At 42.9% G+C, this 18029-nt stretch overlaps 1 protein-coding gene across 12 annotated transcripts in view; it reads right to left on the reverse strand.

Moving 5' to 3' along the window:
• FN1 (fibronectin 1) overlaps positions 1-15207 on the reverse strand; it is a 66780-nt gene extending 51573 nt beyond the window's left edge. For 6 of the 12 annotated variants that reach the window (XM_046018249.1, XM_046018248.1, XM_046018251.1 and 3 more), the window contains exons 1-10: positions 14799-15206; positions 13729-13857; positions 12689-12826; positions 11180-11311; positions 9606-9743; positions 7090-7248; positions 4551-4742; positions 3583-3762; positions 2795-2971; positions 1521-1673 (exon numbers count right to left, since the gene is read on the reverse strand). In XM_046018249.1, the coding sequence (XP_045874205.1) occupies positions 1521-1673; positions 2795-2971; positions 3583-3762; positions 4551-4742; positions 7090-7248; positions 9606-9743; positions 11180-11311; positions 12689-12826; positions 13729-13857; positions 14799-14946 (1546 nt within the window). In that variant the 5' untranslated portion in view covers positions 14947-15206. Of the gene's footprint in view, positions 1-1520; positions 1674-2794; positions 2972-3582; positions 3763-4550; positions 4743-7089; positions 7249-9605; positions 9744-11179; positions 11312-12688; positions 12827-13728; positions 13858-14798 lie in introns of all 12 variants that reach the window. The other 6 variants (XM_046018244.1, XM_046018243.1, XM_046018247.1 and 3 more) reach the window with 2 other exon arrangements.
• Positions 15208-18029: the final 2822 nt, after the last annotated feature.

Raw genomic sequence — 18029 nt, forward strand, 5'->3', positions numbered from 1 at the left:
GGGAGAGAGAGAGAATCTCAAGCAGACGCCACACTGAGTGTGGAGCCTGACGCGGGGCTTAAATTTACAACCCTGTGATCATGATCTGAGTTCAGATTAAGAGCGGGATGCTTAACCAACTAAGCCACCCAGGTGCCCTCAAAATACCATGCTATTCAAAGCATACAGTTGTTTCCACTAATTTATAATACCTCCCACTAAACTTACTATTCTACTAGCATAGAACGAACACTTTGTTAAAGCTTAGTCAGAAATACAATTTTTGGAAAAAATAACTCCTTCATAAACTCTTTCTTAAAACTTCAGTATCAGAGGTCAAAGTGCATACAGCTACAGAATGTGGTAAAATACCCGTCCTGTGGAAAGGCGATTTTTGAACAAATGCGTATTTCACTTTTGGAGAAGTTCTTGCTTTGTTGATAATGTCCGTCGGATCTCTGCTTGCTCTGAGAAATCAGGAAGGAGATCAAACGTACTTATGGAACACCCAACATGGCGTGCTGGTCTGATCTTTGGAATGGCAGGGGTAGGGAGATACTTGGATTTGGGAAATAAAATAACGTCTATGGCATTTGTGAAAGTAAAAAGAAAATTAGGGCAACTCTGTTCCTAACTCTCTGAGAGATCCTGAAAAAATTACTTTCCCCCTGAGGTCTCTCAGCTTCTTCATCTGGGAAGTGAAGAGTTAGTCTATATGTCTTTCTAGGGTTCCTTTCAGTTCGGCAACCTCATATGGAATTATTATTATTGGAGTGTGTTACTCATAAAGGGAGAACAAGTTCAGGCCAATGTCAACACACCAGTTACATAAACTATTTATTAGCTCAGAGTTCTACCTAAATCTTAGTTTTCAAGTCAAAGAAACAGAAGTACTAAAATGGCTTTAATAAATCATCATCCCTATATTATATACTAGGATCCAAAGGAAAAAAAAAATGCTCTGAGCAAAAGAAATAAGTTTCTGTCACCTTCCGTTTGAACCCACAAGGGTCTGATGTCAGAACGTCAGGGTCTCAGGGCACCTGGGTGGCCCAGTTCGTTAAGCATCTGCCTTCAGCTCAAGTCATGATCTTAGGGTCCTGGGATCGAGCCCTGCATCTTCTTCCTCTCCTTCTGCCCCTCCCTCAGTTTGTGCACGTACTCTCTCTCTCTCTCTCAAATAAATAAATAAAATCTTTTCAAAAAAACAGCAAAGTCTCTTTTCTTCAGAGAAATTATCCAATCTTTTCTAGACATGACTCCAATGGCCTAACGAAAAGCTAAAAGGATCAGATGATTGTGTTCCAGCCTTTGGAGTCATCTTCTCACCTCAATTTAAGTACTTACCTCCTAGGAATGCTTCTGAATTTTAGAATTGCTTCGCCAGCTTTTCTCCACTGGCTGCCGGACATGAGCAGCTCACCGTGCACAGGAGACTCATGGCATGGCAATGCCTACTTTCTCTCCTACTTTTGGTAAAGTAAAAGTTTTCCCCTACAAACTTGGTCCTCGCAAATGTTCTCATCAATGAGCTAGCATACCTCGGAGCTGGGAGTAGGCAACACAAGTCCATTCTCCACGACCATTCCCGACGCATGTGCACCTCATCATGTGACCCATGTCGTGCTGTTTGTCCCACTGATCTCCAATGCGATACATGACCCCTTCATTGGTTGTACAGATTTCCTCATGGGCTGTGTGGAAATGGATGGAGAAATGATCACAAGGTCTAAAAACATACACACTATTATCCGTCTAGCTTGGTTATCCTAAGAACTCTCACTTGGAAAGCAGTCTGGTGTGCCTCAAAGAAGTCTCAGTGCCGTTGTGGGCATGTATGTGTAGAGTTTTGAGTCCTAAAGAGAGCAAACCTAGTCCAAAGGTGAAGTATATTTTGGGGAATAATTGCAGGAAAGGTGGGGGCATGTTAAACCATGATAATACCTACACATGCACACAACAGGTCTGCATTTTTCTGGAAGACCGATGTTGACTACTGCCCCATAACTTTTTCTAGTTCTGCTTTACTTGATCCCAAAGGGAAACTATGTATTTGGGTACAGAATTACAAGTGAAAGCATGGTTTTCTTCTTAATCCAACAATCTCTTTGTTGAAAGAAATACAAGTGAGTATAATTAGTGTTCTTGGGTTTCATTGCCTTATACAGACACTTGATGACAGTGCAAGTGGGGTTCTACAAATAGGAGATCAAATGTAACCTGTGGGGTTCTTGAGACGTGAAAACAAAAGGTTTTGGTATTGGCTTCCCTTTCGCCATTCACAACAACTATATCCCTCTTGAAACCAGAAAAGATCCCATACTTGTCAGAAAACATAGCGTTTGGGCCATTTTGGTATTTCATAAGTGAGAGAATGTATTCCAGTTGAGCCACAGTTAGGTGTAAATATAGTAGGTCTTTGACTACAGCAGTTACACATGAAATGTGTTAAGATACGCAGCTGTGTGTTCCTTACAAATGACAAACCTGTGAAAAATGTGCATTTCCAGACGTCTTAAAAAGTATTTTTAATATATTTATATATTTTTGGATATGAAATTGTATCGAAAGGATTTTACAATTACATAAATAATTATATACTAAATATGTACTACATACAATATATATTATATATACTATACATATATAATATACATGCCATTTATGTAATAATGCATACACTTACACAGATATGTAACTATACCTCACGAAGTTTTGTGCCGTCTGAAAATTAAGACTGAATGGGCGAACTGAGAGTAAACGGGCCATTACTCTTCTTACTCCGTAAATGGGTGCCTACAGGGCTTCATCTTACCAGCCATGGGGCAGAATCCAAACTTCTGGTCAGCGTCGTAGTTGGGCGTGGTTCCACACCACTTCATGTTGTCCCTCCTGCCCTCAGAAGTACAGTCCGTGTAGTTGTGGTTGTTGTACAAGAAGGGGAAGTGGCACAAGGCACCATTGGAGTTCCCACCTCGAGTCTGAACCAAAACTGCCCGGAAGAGGACACAAATAGGAAGACGAATATTACAGCAGAGCACAGCGGGGCGCAGCAACAGGGAGGCTCCGAGCAAGCCAGGGTTCGGGAGCTAATTCACAGGGAATCCACCCCCCCGAATCAAGCATGCCTGATCACAGAGCCGCAGGCTGCCTTAGTGTATCCTCCTTCTACCTGCAAAATAGACTTAAATCCAGTTCCACTCTCATTTTCCCAGCCCAAAGAGAAAAGATCAAACGTTGCTGAGAATAAAACGGTTTTAACCAGAAGAGCAGCAGAGGCTCTGAGGCGTCCATCGTGTGTATTCTTGAGCCCTGTGGGGTCGCCTATGGATTTTAATGCACCGTATCTTTAATCACATCAGAATCCCAACTGTGTCAAAAAGAACTGAACTGGAGGGCTTTCCCTTGGGTGTCATTTCCCAGGAGGACTGGAGAACCCGGAAAGGTCTTCAGCAGCTAAGTTAGCTTCACATCTCTTGGGTCCAGATGGAACAAAAGCACTACTTCTTCGGCAGCCTCAAGATGAACGGCTGGAAGCCTGGCCAATGGAAATAGGAGAAATGGCTTTTTCTCACTGCTCTGTTTTCCCCTGAGGAGACTCACCGGTGTGGTCTGTGCAGAAGGAGTATTTCTGGTCTTGCTCGTAATTGGAGGTGGTGCTGCACCACAGGTGGCCGTCCTGTCGCCCTTCCGTGGTGCAGGAGTAGAACGTTCTGCCGTTGTAGGTGAACGGTAGGACGCACGGCTCCCCGTTGGAATTGCCACCGTAAGTCTGGGTGATGGCTACAAGCATAACCAAAAGGCTCTCGGTAAATAAGGCTACATTTATCTCCTGCCAGGAGCTGCTGCTTTCCAGCTTGAGACGGAGTGTGTGCCCTCAAGCTGCTAGTAGAGATCACCACCTAGTTAATGCCAGTCAAAACGTGTTACTCAGGAACCCTGACCTTGTCACCTAGAGGGATGCCTGAGTTCTTTTGCCCAATGACCTCTGTTGACACCTCTGCTGTCATACCTCAGTTTCCCCATGTGTAAAGGTATGTTAATACAGGTTCATTAAGAATCCCTCCAGTATACCTTAAGCAATATACCGACGACACTGTTGGTACCTTAATAATTAACACATGAGGTTCTTCTAGGGAAAAAGTCAAGTGTCCCATTTGTTCCTGTTATCCTTATTACCACGTTGTAGCCCAGAGAAAATGCATTAGGTTGTCGAGGGAAGTTTACACTGAGAAGCTCCAGAAATTGGTGATTTAAAGAGTCTAAAATACGGTTGATTTGCTATTCAGAAAGCAACCCTCTTGTAACAACATTTTAGACAAATAAAGATAATACACAGCAGCTGAATTCCCACGATAGGAAAGAAACTACATAGATTAAAAAGATTAGAAGAAAATATATGAAATGCCAACCCTGGTTGTTATCACAGGGTAGAAAGATTATAAGCTTTTCTGGTTTTAGTATTTCTCTCTTTCTGCCTTTCTTTCTTTTTTGGTAGATGAATGTATTACCTTTCAAAAATGAAGTAATAAGAAGTTATCAGTACTATTTTTTGAAAAGTCAATGCAGACCTGTCTCTTGGCAGCTGACTCCATTGCCCAGGCAAGTGCAAAGCATTTGCTTATTTCCTTGTGTCTTCAGCCACTGCATCCCCACAGAGTAAATCACACCACTGTCTGTGACACAGTGGCCGTACGGAGCAGGTTGGGGGTGAGGCTGGGGCTGGTAAATGGCTGTCCGGACATCTGTGAAGGGGCCAGATCCTAGGAGTGAGAAAGGACAGTCATAAACCTGGATAAGAGAAAACAAATAACCTCTTCTGGACTTGGGATCCTCAGGGTCCCACGCAGATCACTCTGAAATCCATGGTGTTACTGACCTGGAACTGGAAAGAAATGCCCCTCCCTTTCTGCATTAGCTTCTACACTCAGCCTAGGAAATAATCTGTAGGAGTCCACCAAATGGTCGCCATCTTCCAGCTCATCTGGAGCTATTGAGATTATATTTCTAAATCCCAGACATTATCCTGTCACTCAACAGAGCCAATGCCCTCAACAGTTCCTCACTCAGTCCAGGAAGCTCATGGTCCACTCCCTCATAATCTTCCACCTCTAAGCTCCTTCCACTTCCTTCTCTGCTCTATGCCTCATCTCCCCATTCCTTCATGTACCCTGCGCCGTCTTCATGCCTCTCCCTTCTCCTCACCCTTGCTCTCTTAGCAGCTCCCTTAAGTTCAATATCACTGAATATTTCTCTTCCCAATATTGTTTTTGAGAAGTGCCTACCACTCTGTATGAGACCCAGGGTCATCTGTTTAACTCCGAGCTCATCAGAGAATACCCCGGAATTCTCTAGAAGTTGCCCCTCCTTCCACGTTTTGTTTCTCCCCAGGATTATTTGGGAATTTGTGTGTTTCTAAAACGAATCAGTCCTCTTAACATAGCTTTTCTTTCAGAGTAAGACAATAGAATATGTTGATTTTTTTTCTTTAAGCTTTTGAAAATCTGTTCTTCCAAAGGCCAGGCCTGCAGAAGAAGAGTCAGAACTGACGCCAGGATAATGGGTAGACTGAATTCACCATCTACCTAAGTGTTGCTCAACACAAGAACCAAAGACACTTCACAGACAACAGGTCCCAAGGCCACACACATGGGGGAGATGGCATTTGTATTAATATACTCCACTGAAGGGGCACCTGGGTGGCTCAGTGGTTTGGGCCTCTGCCTTCGGCTCAGGTCATGATCCCAGGGTCCTGGGATCGAGTCCCCCATCCGGCTCTCTGCTTGGCGGGGAGCCTGCTTCCTTCTCTCTCTCTCTGCCTGCCCCTCTGCCTACTTGTGATCTCTCTGTCTGTCAAATAAATAAAAATCTTAAAAAAAAAATCTACTTTAAAATATACTCCACTGAAGAGGTATAATGCAAGGGAACGTAAAGATCCTACAGGAGGACGTTCCTTTTTTTTTTTTTAATCCCAGTGTTTATCAAACTTTTTGAATAACAGAAACTTTTCTGTACACTATTCATAATATTAATAGAAATAGACAACATTTATTGAATCTTTACCCCGTCAAACCTGAACTACCCTCTTAAACTATTTCAGGAGATTGATAGTTGTATTTGTTTCTTTCTTTGGCAGTAATTTCATGGCAGTAATTTCACTGATAATAATCGAGTAACTCAAAGAGACTATCAAATGTAATCTTGTTCGCCTTCGGAAGTGCTCAGAACAAGATGAAAACTCATCAAAAGGAGAAAAATCTAAATAAATAATTAATATTTTTAGTTAAATGACTGACTGATAAAGCACTAAGCAACAATGCTAGTACGTTATGTAGTGAAAACCTGATGAGAACATATTAGGAATGGTAACAAGTACACACCCTCGATTGTCGTATTTCTGTCTTCAGACTCTTAGAAAACAAGCTACAATGCAAAGATCTTATTCTTGCACTAGAAGTAATAAAAACTTCTTTTTTTGTTTTAAATGCTGAGACATTGTGTCATTCATTCTCATCTCTAGGCCTCCTCTGAATTTCTCAAATTGTGAATGCCAATACATGAAGAAAATGATTGTGCATTATTTTATGGAATGCAACAAAGTCTGCTGGAGCATGGAAACCACACATAAAGGATTGTTTCCGCTGCAAAGAGAGCTGAATGTCAGGACAAGGAAATATATCCCATTTTGAAAAAGAACAAATGTACTTTTTTCCCTTGTCCTAGCAGAGGAATCATGTAGTCATGTAACTCATCATAACTCCTTCATTTCCATTAAAATCCCCTTTAGTTATTAAAAATGTATCTGCATGGGAATGTGTATTTTTATACACATAGGTTTTAAAATATTAGCATTTCCTTAAAGGTCTGTTTACTCTGTTGGGGCTAAAACTGCTTCCACCCTCCCAAGACGTTTTTCTAATTTTTATTTAAATTTAAAAACTGATACTAAACAAAGTCTTAACTAACAACCAACAATCTGTAAATGAACTCAGATGATTAGAAGAAACCCAGCAACTCATCCTCAAAGGGCAGGTCAAAGGAAAGATGGATTCACAGAAAAACGTTTTGGAATGACTTCCCATTTCCAGCCCTACTAGCTCTGCGCCTCACCGGTGGATGTCGTCTGCACAGACGCGTGGCGTTCGCACTTCCACTCCCCTCGGCCGTTGCCCGTGCAGATGCACTGGAGAAGGTTCCCCCGATTATCCTTCTTGCTCCACGTATCTCCAATTCGGTAGGATGTCCTGGTGTCCTGGTCATTGCATCGGTCTGTTTCAGAAAGGAAACATTTAAATATGCAAATCAGGTCAAGCGGGCGTTGGGGAGTTGGGATAGGCACCAGGGTTGATCCAAAAAGAAGAAGGTCATGGTTTAAAGTTTGGTGAGCTATACTTTGGTGATACGTTTATACGGGGCTTGGTGTCACAGGATTCCATTTGTTCCCGCAGAAAGAGAGAGGTGTGATTTTGTTTGATTTAGTCTTGTTTCACTTCTCTGTTTGCCATAATACTTTTTCGTCATCTTTCAGTTGTTAATTTAAAAAAAAAAATTGTTTTCACATTGGTTCTTTGATCAAATTCATTCTTTGGCTTTCTATTTTTCCCTCTCTTTCCTTCCCAGGCTCTCCCGATTTCTCTTGGTAATTACTGCATATGACTGTCCTTTCAACAGGAGTCCCTCCTTAGAAAATAAGAAACAATAGAGGCAATTGGGTTTCAAAAGGTCTCCCCCAATTCCCTAAAGAAGCTATGAAAAGATAACAGCATCTCTTTCTTCATTTCCTATGTAAGAAAATTCAGGAGACTACCACTTCTTTGACTAAAATGTTCTCTTCTCTCCTTTCTCAACACATACCTACTTAAAATCACCCATAAAATGGTTTCTTTTGAATTGCTCAGTGGAATGGAAAAAACGAAACTGCCATCATTCTATGTGTTCAATTATCTGGCAAATAGATTGTTTCAGTCATAATCCAGTTTTGCCCATATGCTACAGTGAGAGAAGGGAGGATCTGATTTGTGTATGAATCAGAAAGTCACTGCCCTGGATGAGAGAAAATAATTAGACGGTTGAAGTAAGTCTACACAAATACACACCCACATTGATCTATCACCAGAAGGGAGGTCTGGATGAAGATATTATGGCTGCTTATAGCTTTTCCCCAAATCCCTAACTAAAAGGATGGTCTTCACTGAACCTCCATAGCACATTTTCAGTATTTGTCTTGAAGGCCTTAATACTAGACCTTGTAGGAGATGAATACGTCTAAGCCTTTCTCATCTCCCTGACCAGCTTACTAAGTGCTCTTTGGAGGCTGGGCTAATGTCCAGTTCAGTTTTGTGGTCCTATACAGTCTTGTACACAGTGGGGACTTACAAAATTTCATGGAATGAATGACTTTGCTTTGAGGAACTTTTCTCAAACTTGTTATTAGAAGAGCTTTGAATAATAGATGAGGGTTTGAGTCATTGCCACCAAGGTCTTGAAAGTCTGACGATCATAATATCATTTTAAATGCCAAAGATCTAATGAACCAGCAAGTTTCTGGGAAAGACTCTCTCAGAATTATTATCACTTTCTGTGAAAGACTTACTTTTTTTATTAGCAAAGAACTCAAATTTGGATGATGAACCTTTTAAGATGGTTAAATACTTTAAACTCAATAAAGAAAATAGGTTCAATGTATTTAGATTTGATTTAGGATTTATTTATAACACCAATTGTTCATGGCTGTTTTGCTTCAATAAATTCTATAGTTGCTATTGGTTTGAAAGTTCAAAAAAGGAGCCTTGGGTCCCCAAAGCAACATGGGCCTAGAGGCAGACTTGGAAGGAACAGAAGAGGTACCAGAGGGGCGCCTGGGTGGCTCAGTGGATTAAGCCGCTGCCTTCGGCTCGGGTCATGATCTCAGGGTCCTGGGATCGAGCCCCGCATCGGGCTCTCTGCTCTGCAGGGAGCCTGCTTCCCTTCCTCTCTCTCTGCCTGCCTCTCTGCCTACTTGTGCTCTCTCTGTCAAATGAATAAATAAAATCTTAAAAAAAAAAAAAAAGAAGAAGAGGTACCAGAAGCCAGCTTCTTTATGGCACTAATAAGCCTATATCGGAGCTTTGGGTAAGAGACACCGTCTTTAACCCCAGGTAGACACATAGTTTTAACCTGTAAGTACTTTTTATCAGTTTTGTCGATGAATATGCCTTATTTAAATTTCAAACACAGAAGGAGACCTAAGACTTCAGAGCTTGGCTCCATTCTATGTCAATAGTATCGACATGCCCAAAGAGGTCTTTGCATGTTATTTTAATGATTTCTTTGCTCTTAATACTTGGAAAAGAGCTCAGTGATACTTTAGATCAAACTTTTGCAACTTATCTTCAGGTCCACAGCACATCCGGCCTTTGAATGAATATTTGGGTTCTTTCTTAGCAGCTGATAGCCAAAGACCTTATTAAAGGTCTTTACTTTGAAGAAGCAGAATAAATTGATTGTGGATTTTTCTCGACATCCAAATGTTACCAAAACCTGCTGGTGTATCAGGTGTGTGCTAAGTGATACCACATTACAAGTCTCTCTAGTAATCCACAACACAATACCTGGCCTCATCTTGAGCATAAAGAGCTAAAACATACTTCTAGAAGTACAGGTGATACGACCACTGCCTTCTCCCAGACAAGTACAATCCACCATCATCCAGCCTTGATACGGCTTTTCCCAGGTCTCTCCAACGACGTAGGACGTCCCAGCAGCATGATCAAAACATTTTTCAGCTGTAGGGAAATTTGGATGAAAAACAGGGGGAAAAAAAAAGAGTTATTTTGAATTGTACAGCCTCCTTGTAATTTAAAGTGTATCGTGTAAGCAAAAATCCAGCTGCATTTTTTTTAAGTGGTACTCTGTTCAAAAAGAAAGGCACGCCCTGTAACTAAGCACACAGTAAGTAACCAAAGTGAAAGAAAGATCAAGCCAAGCTGGCAGGCAGAATTCCTGCTCTCCTAATAAGTACATGGACTGGGTACATTCAGCTAGGACCACTGTTCACACCATTACTGGGGTGCAAACGATGTATGCATGTGTTCGTCTGTGGGAGACCGGGGGCGCACCATTCTAATCTTAATTATAAATGCGTAAAAAAAGAGACAAAGCTGTCGAAACTTTGATTTCTGGAAAAACAGCCACAACATAAAGCAAAATAAAAGCCTTTGAATTCATGAACAAGAAGTAAACACAGTAAAAGTTATAGGCAGAAACTCAGATTTGTATTCATAGAATTCAACTGAAGACTGAGGTTAAAGCAGCTCAAAAATTTTCATTGTGGGGGCGCCTGGGTGGCTCAGTGGGTTAAAGCCTCTGCCTTCAGCTCAGGTCATGACCCCAGGGTGCTGGGATTGAGCCCCGCATTGGGCTCTCTGCTCCACGGGGAGCCTGCTTCCTCCTCTCTCTCTGCCTAGTTGTGATTTCTCTCTGTCAAATAAATAAAATATTAAAAAAAAAAAAATTTTCATTGTGAAGAAAAAATCCCTAAGGTGTGACAGAGGGCACATAGCATTGTTTCGGTCCAGCATGTTCCAAGAAAGAAATATGTCAAAAACACCACTGTGGGCTCCTAGGTGGCTCAGTCGATTAAGCATCTGCCTTGAGCTCAGATCATGATCCCAGGGTCCTGGGATCGCGTTGGTGGTATAGTGGTGAGCATAGCTGCCTTCCAGGGTCCTGGGATCAAGTCCTGCAACAGGCTTCCTGCTCAGTGGGGCGTCTGCCTCTCCCTCTGCCCTTCCTCCCAACACCAGTGCTCACATACACACTCTCTCTCAAATATATATATATATATATATATATATATATATATATATATTTTAAAGCACCATTGTTTTTTCTTTCAAATAATTTACATCTTGACCAAGGGGAAATCAGATATCAGACAGAAGAAATGACTTTTTCCTAAATCTTTCAATTCTATCTTGTGCTTTTGAAACAAAATTAAGACTTCCATCAATGCTTAGTACTTTCTGATCTGATTCCTTCAGGACTTCAGGACTACGAAGAATCCTAATCCTTCAGGATTATAAACTATTTCGGTATTTGAAAATTTCCATTTCATTCTTTTTTGAGTTGGAACTCGGATCTTGTGGCCACGCGGCTTTGGGTTGACCCAGCACTGTGACTGTGCCTCCCCACCTCTCACTCGTCTCTCAGAGACACACACCTACGGGCTTGCAGGTCCATTCTCCCTTCCCGTTGCCAAGACACACACACTCCAGCATGTAACCACCGGTCTCATGCGGTCTCCTCCAGGTGTCCCCGATCTTGTAGGACTGACCCCCTTCGTGGCAACGGTCTGTTCAAGACAAAAAGCAAATGTTAGAGACAGAGACAGAGAATATTTAAAAAAAAAAAAGGAAGAAAGAAAAGAAAAGAAAAGGTCTCATGTTTCACCCACGTACTAAGCAGGTACTTGGGTTAGACAAAGTGAGCACACAGAGGACAGCCTTCCCATCAGAGGCAGGGGAAAAGTTAATAGGCTGGTCATTTTGGGTCATTCAATTAAATGTCTTGTTTAAGCACGATGGGAAATCACACAGAAAACTGAATGGCAAAGCCAGAGGTCATAAATCCTGGTTCCTCAGAGAGATCACAGGAAATTGGGTCCTAAAGCAGCAGAAAGGAAAGGCTGGCAGGCATCCCCTCTCCACAGTCACAGCAGGTTGAGCCTGACTGAATGAAAAGGCTGCCTCACATCGGGCATAGCTTTCCAGCCTTCTGGGGTGGGACAGCCCATATTTTACCAGAGGTTAAAAATGTCGTATTGGTGGAAATCAAACAGATGCTCACCTCTCAGGTAAGGAGATCTGGGTACTCTTCTAAGCTGTTTAACACAGTGGCACATCCAAAGGCTGAATGCCCATGAGACTACAAACACTATGGACCACGGACTCTTCAGACTGCCAACACATTTGAATAAACCCTAACGTTAAATATGGGAAAAGCTGATTGGGTCTGTTCACAAGGGACTGCTTTGTTCTTTTGGACAGAAGCCTTTCAAGTAACTTACACTTAAAGGGTGGATTAAACAAATGAAATGCTTTGTTCATAGAGTCCATTGGTAATCCAGTGAATCACAGTGGAAAGTTGCCTTGACTAAACTAGAATTGATAAGAGTCAGCACAGTGCCCAAAGGTCCTTGGAAACCCTAGTAGGCTAATCATTCTATATTTCCCCTGAGGACAGAGAGATTAGCTTCCTGGGTAAAAACTATAGGTTTCAAACAAACCAGACTGTATCCATGAGATGGCAACAGGTCTCTCACTCACAGGCAAGAGCCGACCACGCAATGGCTAATTCACTCTTCCAGACTATCTTCCTAATCACTGCACATAATCATTTAATCAGTCTGGCTTGATTATAAATAATGTAACATAAATATAAATTTATATTACATATAAAACGAGATAATATGTAACGGACAACTCCTCTGAGCATTTCTTACTGAAATGGAACTCAAGAGATCCATTGGTACTCCTAACTCCACACAGACTGCTTCCCCCTGTGCACAGAACCATCTTCCAGAAGCACAGGGACCAGCTGGGTGACCACAAAAGAGCAACTGGTCCCCTGGGCGTAAACCAGTCATGCATAACAGAAAGTGACGGCAAAGGCGATGGAGAAATTCACATATATGCTATCTTAGCATCAGCTCACAGAATGGCTTTCTTACTTGCAATGGTGCAGCTTATTCGCCCTCTCCCGGCTCCAATACAGGTACAGTCCCAGATCATGGAGTCCTTAGGTCGCTCGTAAGTGTCCCCCACTCGGTAGGTGTTCCCCGTGTACTTGTCAAAGCAAGTCTCTTCAGCTGAGGAGACAAGCAAAGTCCATGTGAGCCTCAAGGATGTAAAAGCTTTTATATCCCGTTAGTCCCTTCCAAAGGAACACTCACAGTCTTCCCTTCTGGGCAGCATGGTACAACCAAGTATGTAACTAACTTAAACGGGAGATCTGGATTCTACCCCAGGCTTTAACAAAGCTCAGCTTTCGAATTTTGACCAGTTCTCCACTTTTTGGTAAGTGAACTTCTATTGTAAAGGATTCTCAGGCCCTTAGGAAAAAGCCAAATTAAATCCTACTTTAGGACTGGCTAGACTGCGAAGGAAGGTTTCAGATTCTGATCTCTGACTCAGATGGTCAAACCAAGGTCCACATGAAAAGCAAACAATTTGAAGAGCCCCACCGCCCACCAGGCACTGTCATTTCTTAATGCTACTATTTCCATTCTAGCCTCATCAGGGCTGTAATTACAAGAGAAACAGAACAATGGTCCTAAAAGAATGGGCACTTTGAACTAAGTGGCTAGTGGTTTTCTTTGCAGCTGACAAATCATTTCACAGTTTAGTGCCCAAAGAGTTTTCCTGGCCCATAATCTTCCAGTTTAAGATCTGTAACTCCTTTCTAATAAATTAAAATTTTATAAGCAATTTTTTTGGAGGGAGAACACAAAATTTTCCCTTTTCTCATCAATGGCTTTGGGACAATAAAACAAAAAGAAGACTCTGGGAACTACTTGGGACACACTGGTTCTTCTGTTTTAACAGTAGAAGTAACATGCGGAAGGCGAACAGAAGAACTTATTAACAGTGTTTAAAGAGGAAACGACAGATAATTCTATTGGAAAAATTTATGACCAATGCTAAGTTTAATTATCAGGCACCAGTTCTCCATATATTCAAAGATACTAACTGCCTGGCTCCCACCACTTACGTTCAGGTTTGCTCTCGCAGTTAAAGCCTCGGCTCCCTCCGTAACAGGTACAAACCAAGGCATTTCCCAGGTAGGTCCGCTCCCACTGTTGGTTTATCTGATAGTGTTTCCCATTGTCGTAACAACCAGCTATAAAGGATTGAAGAAAAAAGTAATTACATCTGCATCTCCTTTTTCCAAAGTATGGAATTTTCATGCACAACTAAACCGATGAGACTAAGCAACAAACCTAGAAAAATAACTTAATCATGAAAACATCAGAAATAAAAACAGTATTCCACGAAAATATATAGAAATTAGCTATCTAGAGTTAACCATAATTTGTACACATAGATATTTAGGTATTCCTTTTTTTTCCTTTTAACTGATGTCATTTCCATCTGGCCAGGGGTCTACATCAAACAGAAACATTTTGAAAAGGAGATACCTGGATTACTTTTTAAAATATGCAAGAACCTTCAATGCTTGGGGGGGTGGATAAATCAAAATGGACTTTAAGCAGTTTCCTTTAGCCAAGGCTAAGGGAGGGTGTGTCTTTGCAAAACTAGAAGAGGAATTCCAATCTCTGTTCTTGGAGAAGTATCCTGAAGAGCCCCAAGGCACTGTTAACCAATTACATCTCTTCAAGTTAGTTAGGAACCACGTAGCTATGGAGCCACCCTCCTCCCACCCCCATAATATATATATATATATTAACCAATCATTTAGTAACAAAGAAAATCCGAGACTTAAGAGCCGCACTAATCTCAAATGGAAAGTTTGAAGGCATACATCACTTCCCTCTTTAAAGTAAGCTTGGATGAATGCATAGGAGGACGACTTGAATAAGCGGAGTTGACAAGAGCGCTGCGGGACATTGCAAAACCCCTGTCCTCCCATGCTTGCGTTTATTCTAAGGTCCTCGAAACTAGCCTGCTCAGCCAGGAGCCTTTTGTGTCCTGAGCGCGTTGCTCTCATTAAGGCGTGCACACACGCCGCACACGCGCGCGCTCAAAACTTCAGCCCAACTTTGGCTGGCCTCAGGTCCCATCCCCGCGATAGCCTGTTTCAAGCCCGCGGTCAGTACTCACGCTTGCTCTGGCTGACAGCCACTGGGCTCTGGGGCTGAACGATTTGCTGAGCCTGCCTCTTGCTCTTCGAGGCTCCGGTGGAGGGCACCGCTGTCCCCAGGGACAGGACGGCCAGCAGCAGCAGCTGGGGCCCCGGACCCCTGAGCATCTTGAGACGGTGCGGGGAGAGACACCCTCACCAGAAGGCAAGCTGCCACCAAGTTTGGTTCCCTTTGCAACCTGCGGGAAGACTCGAGTTGATGCCCCCCAGAAAGCAGGGGCCAGGGGACGGCTAGAGAGACAGAGGGGAGGAAGAGGACAAGGGAAGTTGTGGCTGCCGGTCCCCTCTCCCGCGCTCGCGCCTGGGGCTCCCTCTCTTCCCCCTGCAGAGCGCAGCCGGCGCGGGCGGCACGGCCCCGAGCGCCGGGGTTTATATGGGACGGTCCCCTCCCGCCCCCCGCGAGGCCCTGGGCGCCGCTGAGGAGGGACGGCCCGGCTCCCCCCACCCTCGGGCCGCCGCCGACCGCGCGCGGATTGGCCCGGACTCCGGGTGACGTCAGGGGGACTGTGGGTTCGCCGCGAACAAAAGAGATGCTGATCGCCCGCCAGGATTGGGGCTGCAGAACTTTTTTTCGGTTTCCTTTGCGGTCGTCAAACTTTCTTGGGGCTGAGGGGGAGGGATGGGAAGCGGTTGGAAAGGGGTAGACTGGGAGGAAAGGGAGGGGTTGGAGTTGTGCGAGGCGAAGGGGTTTGCAAGACCCCCCCCGCCCCGGTTTTCCTTTCCTTTCCTTTTTTACTGGGGGCTAGGGCAGTTGAGGAATTGCGTCACCTCTGGAAAAAAAAAAAAAAGTCTGCTCACTGGAGTGTTTTTGAGGGGGGAGGAAAAACCATAAAGTAGCCACCACCTTGCAGCTGTAGGAATGTAGACTTCGCAGTCCCAGGGCGGGGCTGGCTCTCCTCCTGCTCCCTTTCTTTGGTCTTAATGTGCACTGGCTTGGGGACTCACTTTCCGTGCCTTCACAGCTTCCCGTTCCAGACCTCTCCCCTTCTGAACACTGTACCTCCCGGCTCTGAGGAAGGGCTAGTTGGGGAACAGGGAGGAAAGCGGTTTTTTTTCATGAGCTTCTACTAAGTCTCTTTAATGAGCTTCTACTAAGTTCTGCGGGGGTGCTTGGAGGATCTGGGGGAAATTCAAAAAACAGGTTTTCTTTTTGGAAGGACAAAGCAGCAGTTTGCTTTCTAAAGCGTGCGGGAGACTGTCCTCGGGATGGGGTGCCTGTTCCCACTCAAAGCGCAATCAGTCGTGGACGATCTGAAACTTGGAAAGTTGGCCCGGCCGTAGAGAGAGAAAGGTCTTCATGTCGTTGCCCATGGTCACCATTCCCGTGACACACAAAGCAGAGATCTTGTTGACTCACTAAAAGCTAAGAAAAGACCATTTAGAGCCTTCCTTCCCATAGTCCCTTACTTGCTTTTATGTGGCGTTTTCATTTGGTAGACATCAGTTTCATCACAATGCCCTTCCCCCAGCCCCTGCTGCCAGTTTTTTTTTTTTAATACTTTAATTGTTTTGTATTCCAAGAATGTGGAAAGTTCCCATTTAAGGTTTCTCCCTCTTTCCCTCTAAATGAGGGGGTTGAAAGGGAATCTGAGCAGACTCAGAACATTTAGCAACTCATCACATCAGTCTGTTTTCAGACAGACACAAGTCACACTTTAAAAGATCTTCAAGACGAGGACTCCACAATTTTCTTCCGCGACTCCCACGAGACCCCAACTCAAAGCTCTGCCTTCCAGTTATGTTAGTGGTACAGACCTCTTGTTTCTTTTGAGAACCTATGAAAGCTGCTGGCAAAATGTTTATTTCTGCATGTACTTGTTTTCTCCAGAAGTTCCACCTCCAGTAACCGCCACAGGGTAAAGAACTCTATGGTCTACAAAATGCTCAACACATCAAAGACACAAAATAACATTTGTTTTTATCAATGCACGGATTAAAAAAAAACCCACAGCAAATATAAGTTTCTTACAAATAGTATAAAATAACTTCATGAGTAATCTTTGTGACCAACATTTCAAGTTGAGAGAGTGCCATGGATTTCCCCAAATTTAGAGTCCTGTCTGGGTTAGAGTTTTTTTTTCCTTTTTTTTTTAATTAAAAAAAAAAATTTCTCATCATCATTTGACAAAGCACCTTTCTTTTTCAAATATAAAAGGGCCCCTTGTAAAATTCCTAGTAAATTTCTGGGAAGCCAGAGGGAAGGATACCTGGAAATCAGGATGTAAGCAAGATAAACCTGAAGCTAAAGCCTTCTTAAAATACATATTCTAGGGGGAAGGAAATAAGTGGTTAGAAAAATATTTTGTCAACAAAAAGCATGATAGTTTGATATATTTACTGTACTCAAAATATATTAGAATAATATACATATGAAAGCTTGGAGGAAAAAGGACCACCTTACATTTCAGAAGAAACTTTTCTATTTCAAACCTGTTGAAAAATAATTTAAGGAAACAGCATTTCTCTTATAAATTATAAGCAAAAATATAAAAACATTTGACTGAGCTTTATAGGACTGTGTGGAAGTTTATCCTTTTTCTTGAAATTTTTTGTTTCTATATTTCTTAAATTTTGCAGACAGAGACATTTCCTTAGTTAAGGTAACAAGGCTTACTTTGGTATTCTTTCATTATCAAAATCCCTGGTAACTATGTAAGTCTATTATCCCTACCTGGAGAGATAACTAAATATTGAATACCCCACTGACTTCAAATTCAGCTGATACGCCTGGGGTTCAAGACGCCCTTGCATTTCTTGGGGTGCCTGGGTGGCTCAGTGGGTTAAAGCCTCTGCCTTTGGCTCAGGTCATGATCTCAGGGTCCTGGGATTGAGCCCCGCATCCCACCCTCTGCTCAATGGGGAGCCTGCTTCCCCCCTCTCTTTGCCTGCCTCTCTGTCTACTTGTGATTTCTCTCTCTGTCAAAATAAATAAATAAAATCTTAAAAACAAACAAACAAAAAGACTCCCTTGCATTTCTTAAGAATGCTAGAGACTATTTTGACAGGTGAGCTCTTTAGTAAGTAGTCTTCTTCTACTTATGCATTATGTCCTGGAGTCAGTTTCTTTTTCTCCTCTTGGTTTGGAGAGGGAAGTGGGACAAAAGAGACAGAAAGTAAATTCATAGGTGTCTGGGGCTTGAGGTGGGCCCAGGAATTAACTGTAAATGGGCACAAGAAATCTTCCTGGAGTG

Source organism: Meles meles, chromosome 9 (assembly GCF_922984935.1).
Source record: "Meles meles chromosome 9, mMelMel3.1 paternal haplotype, whole genome shotgun sequence".
Classification (NCBI taxonomy): domain Eukaryota; kingdom Metazoa; phylum Chordata; class Mammalia; order Carnivora; family Mustelidae; genus Meles; species Meles meles.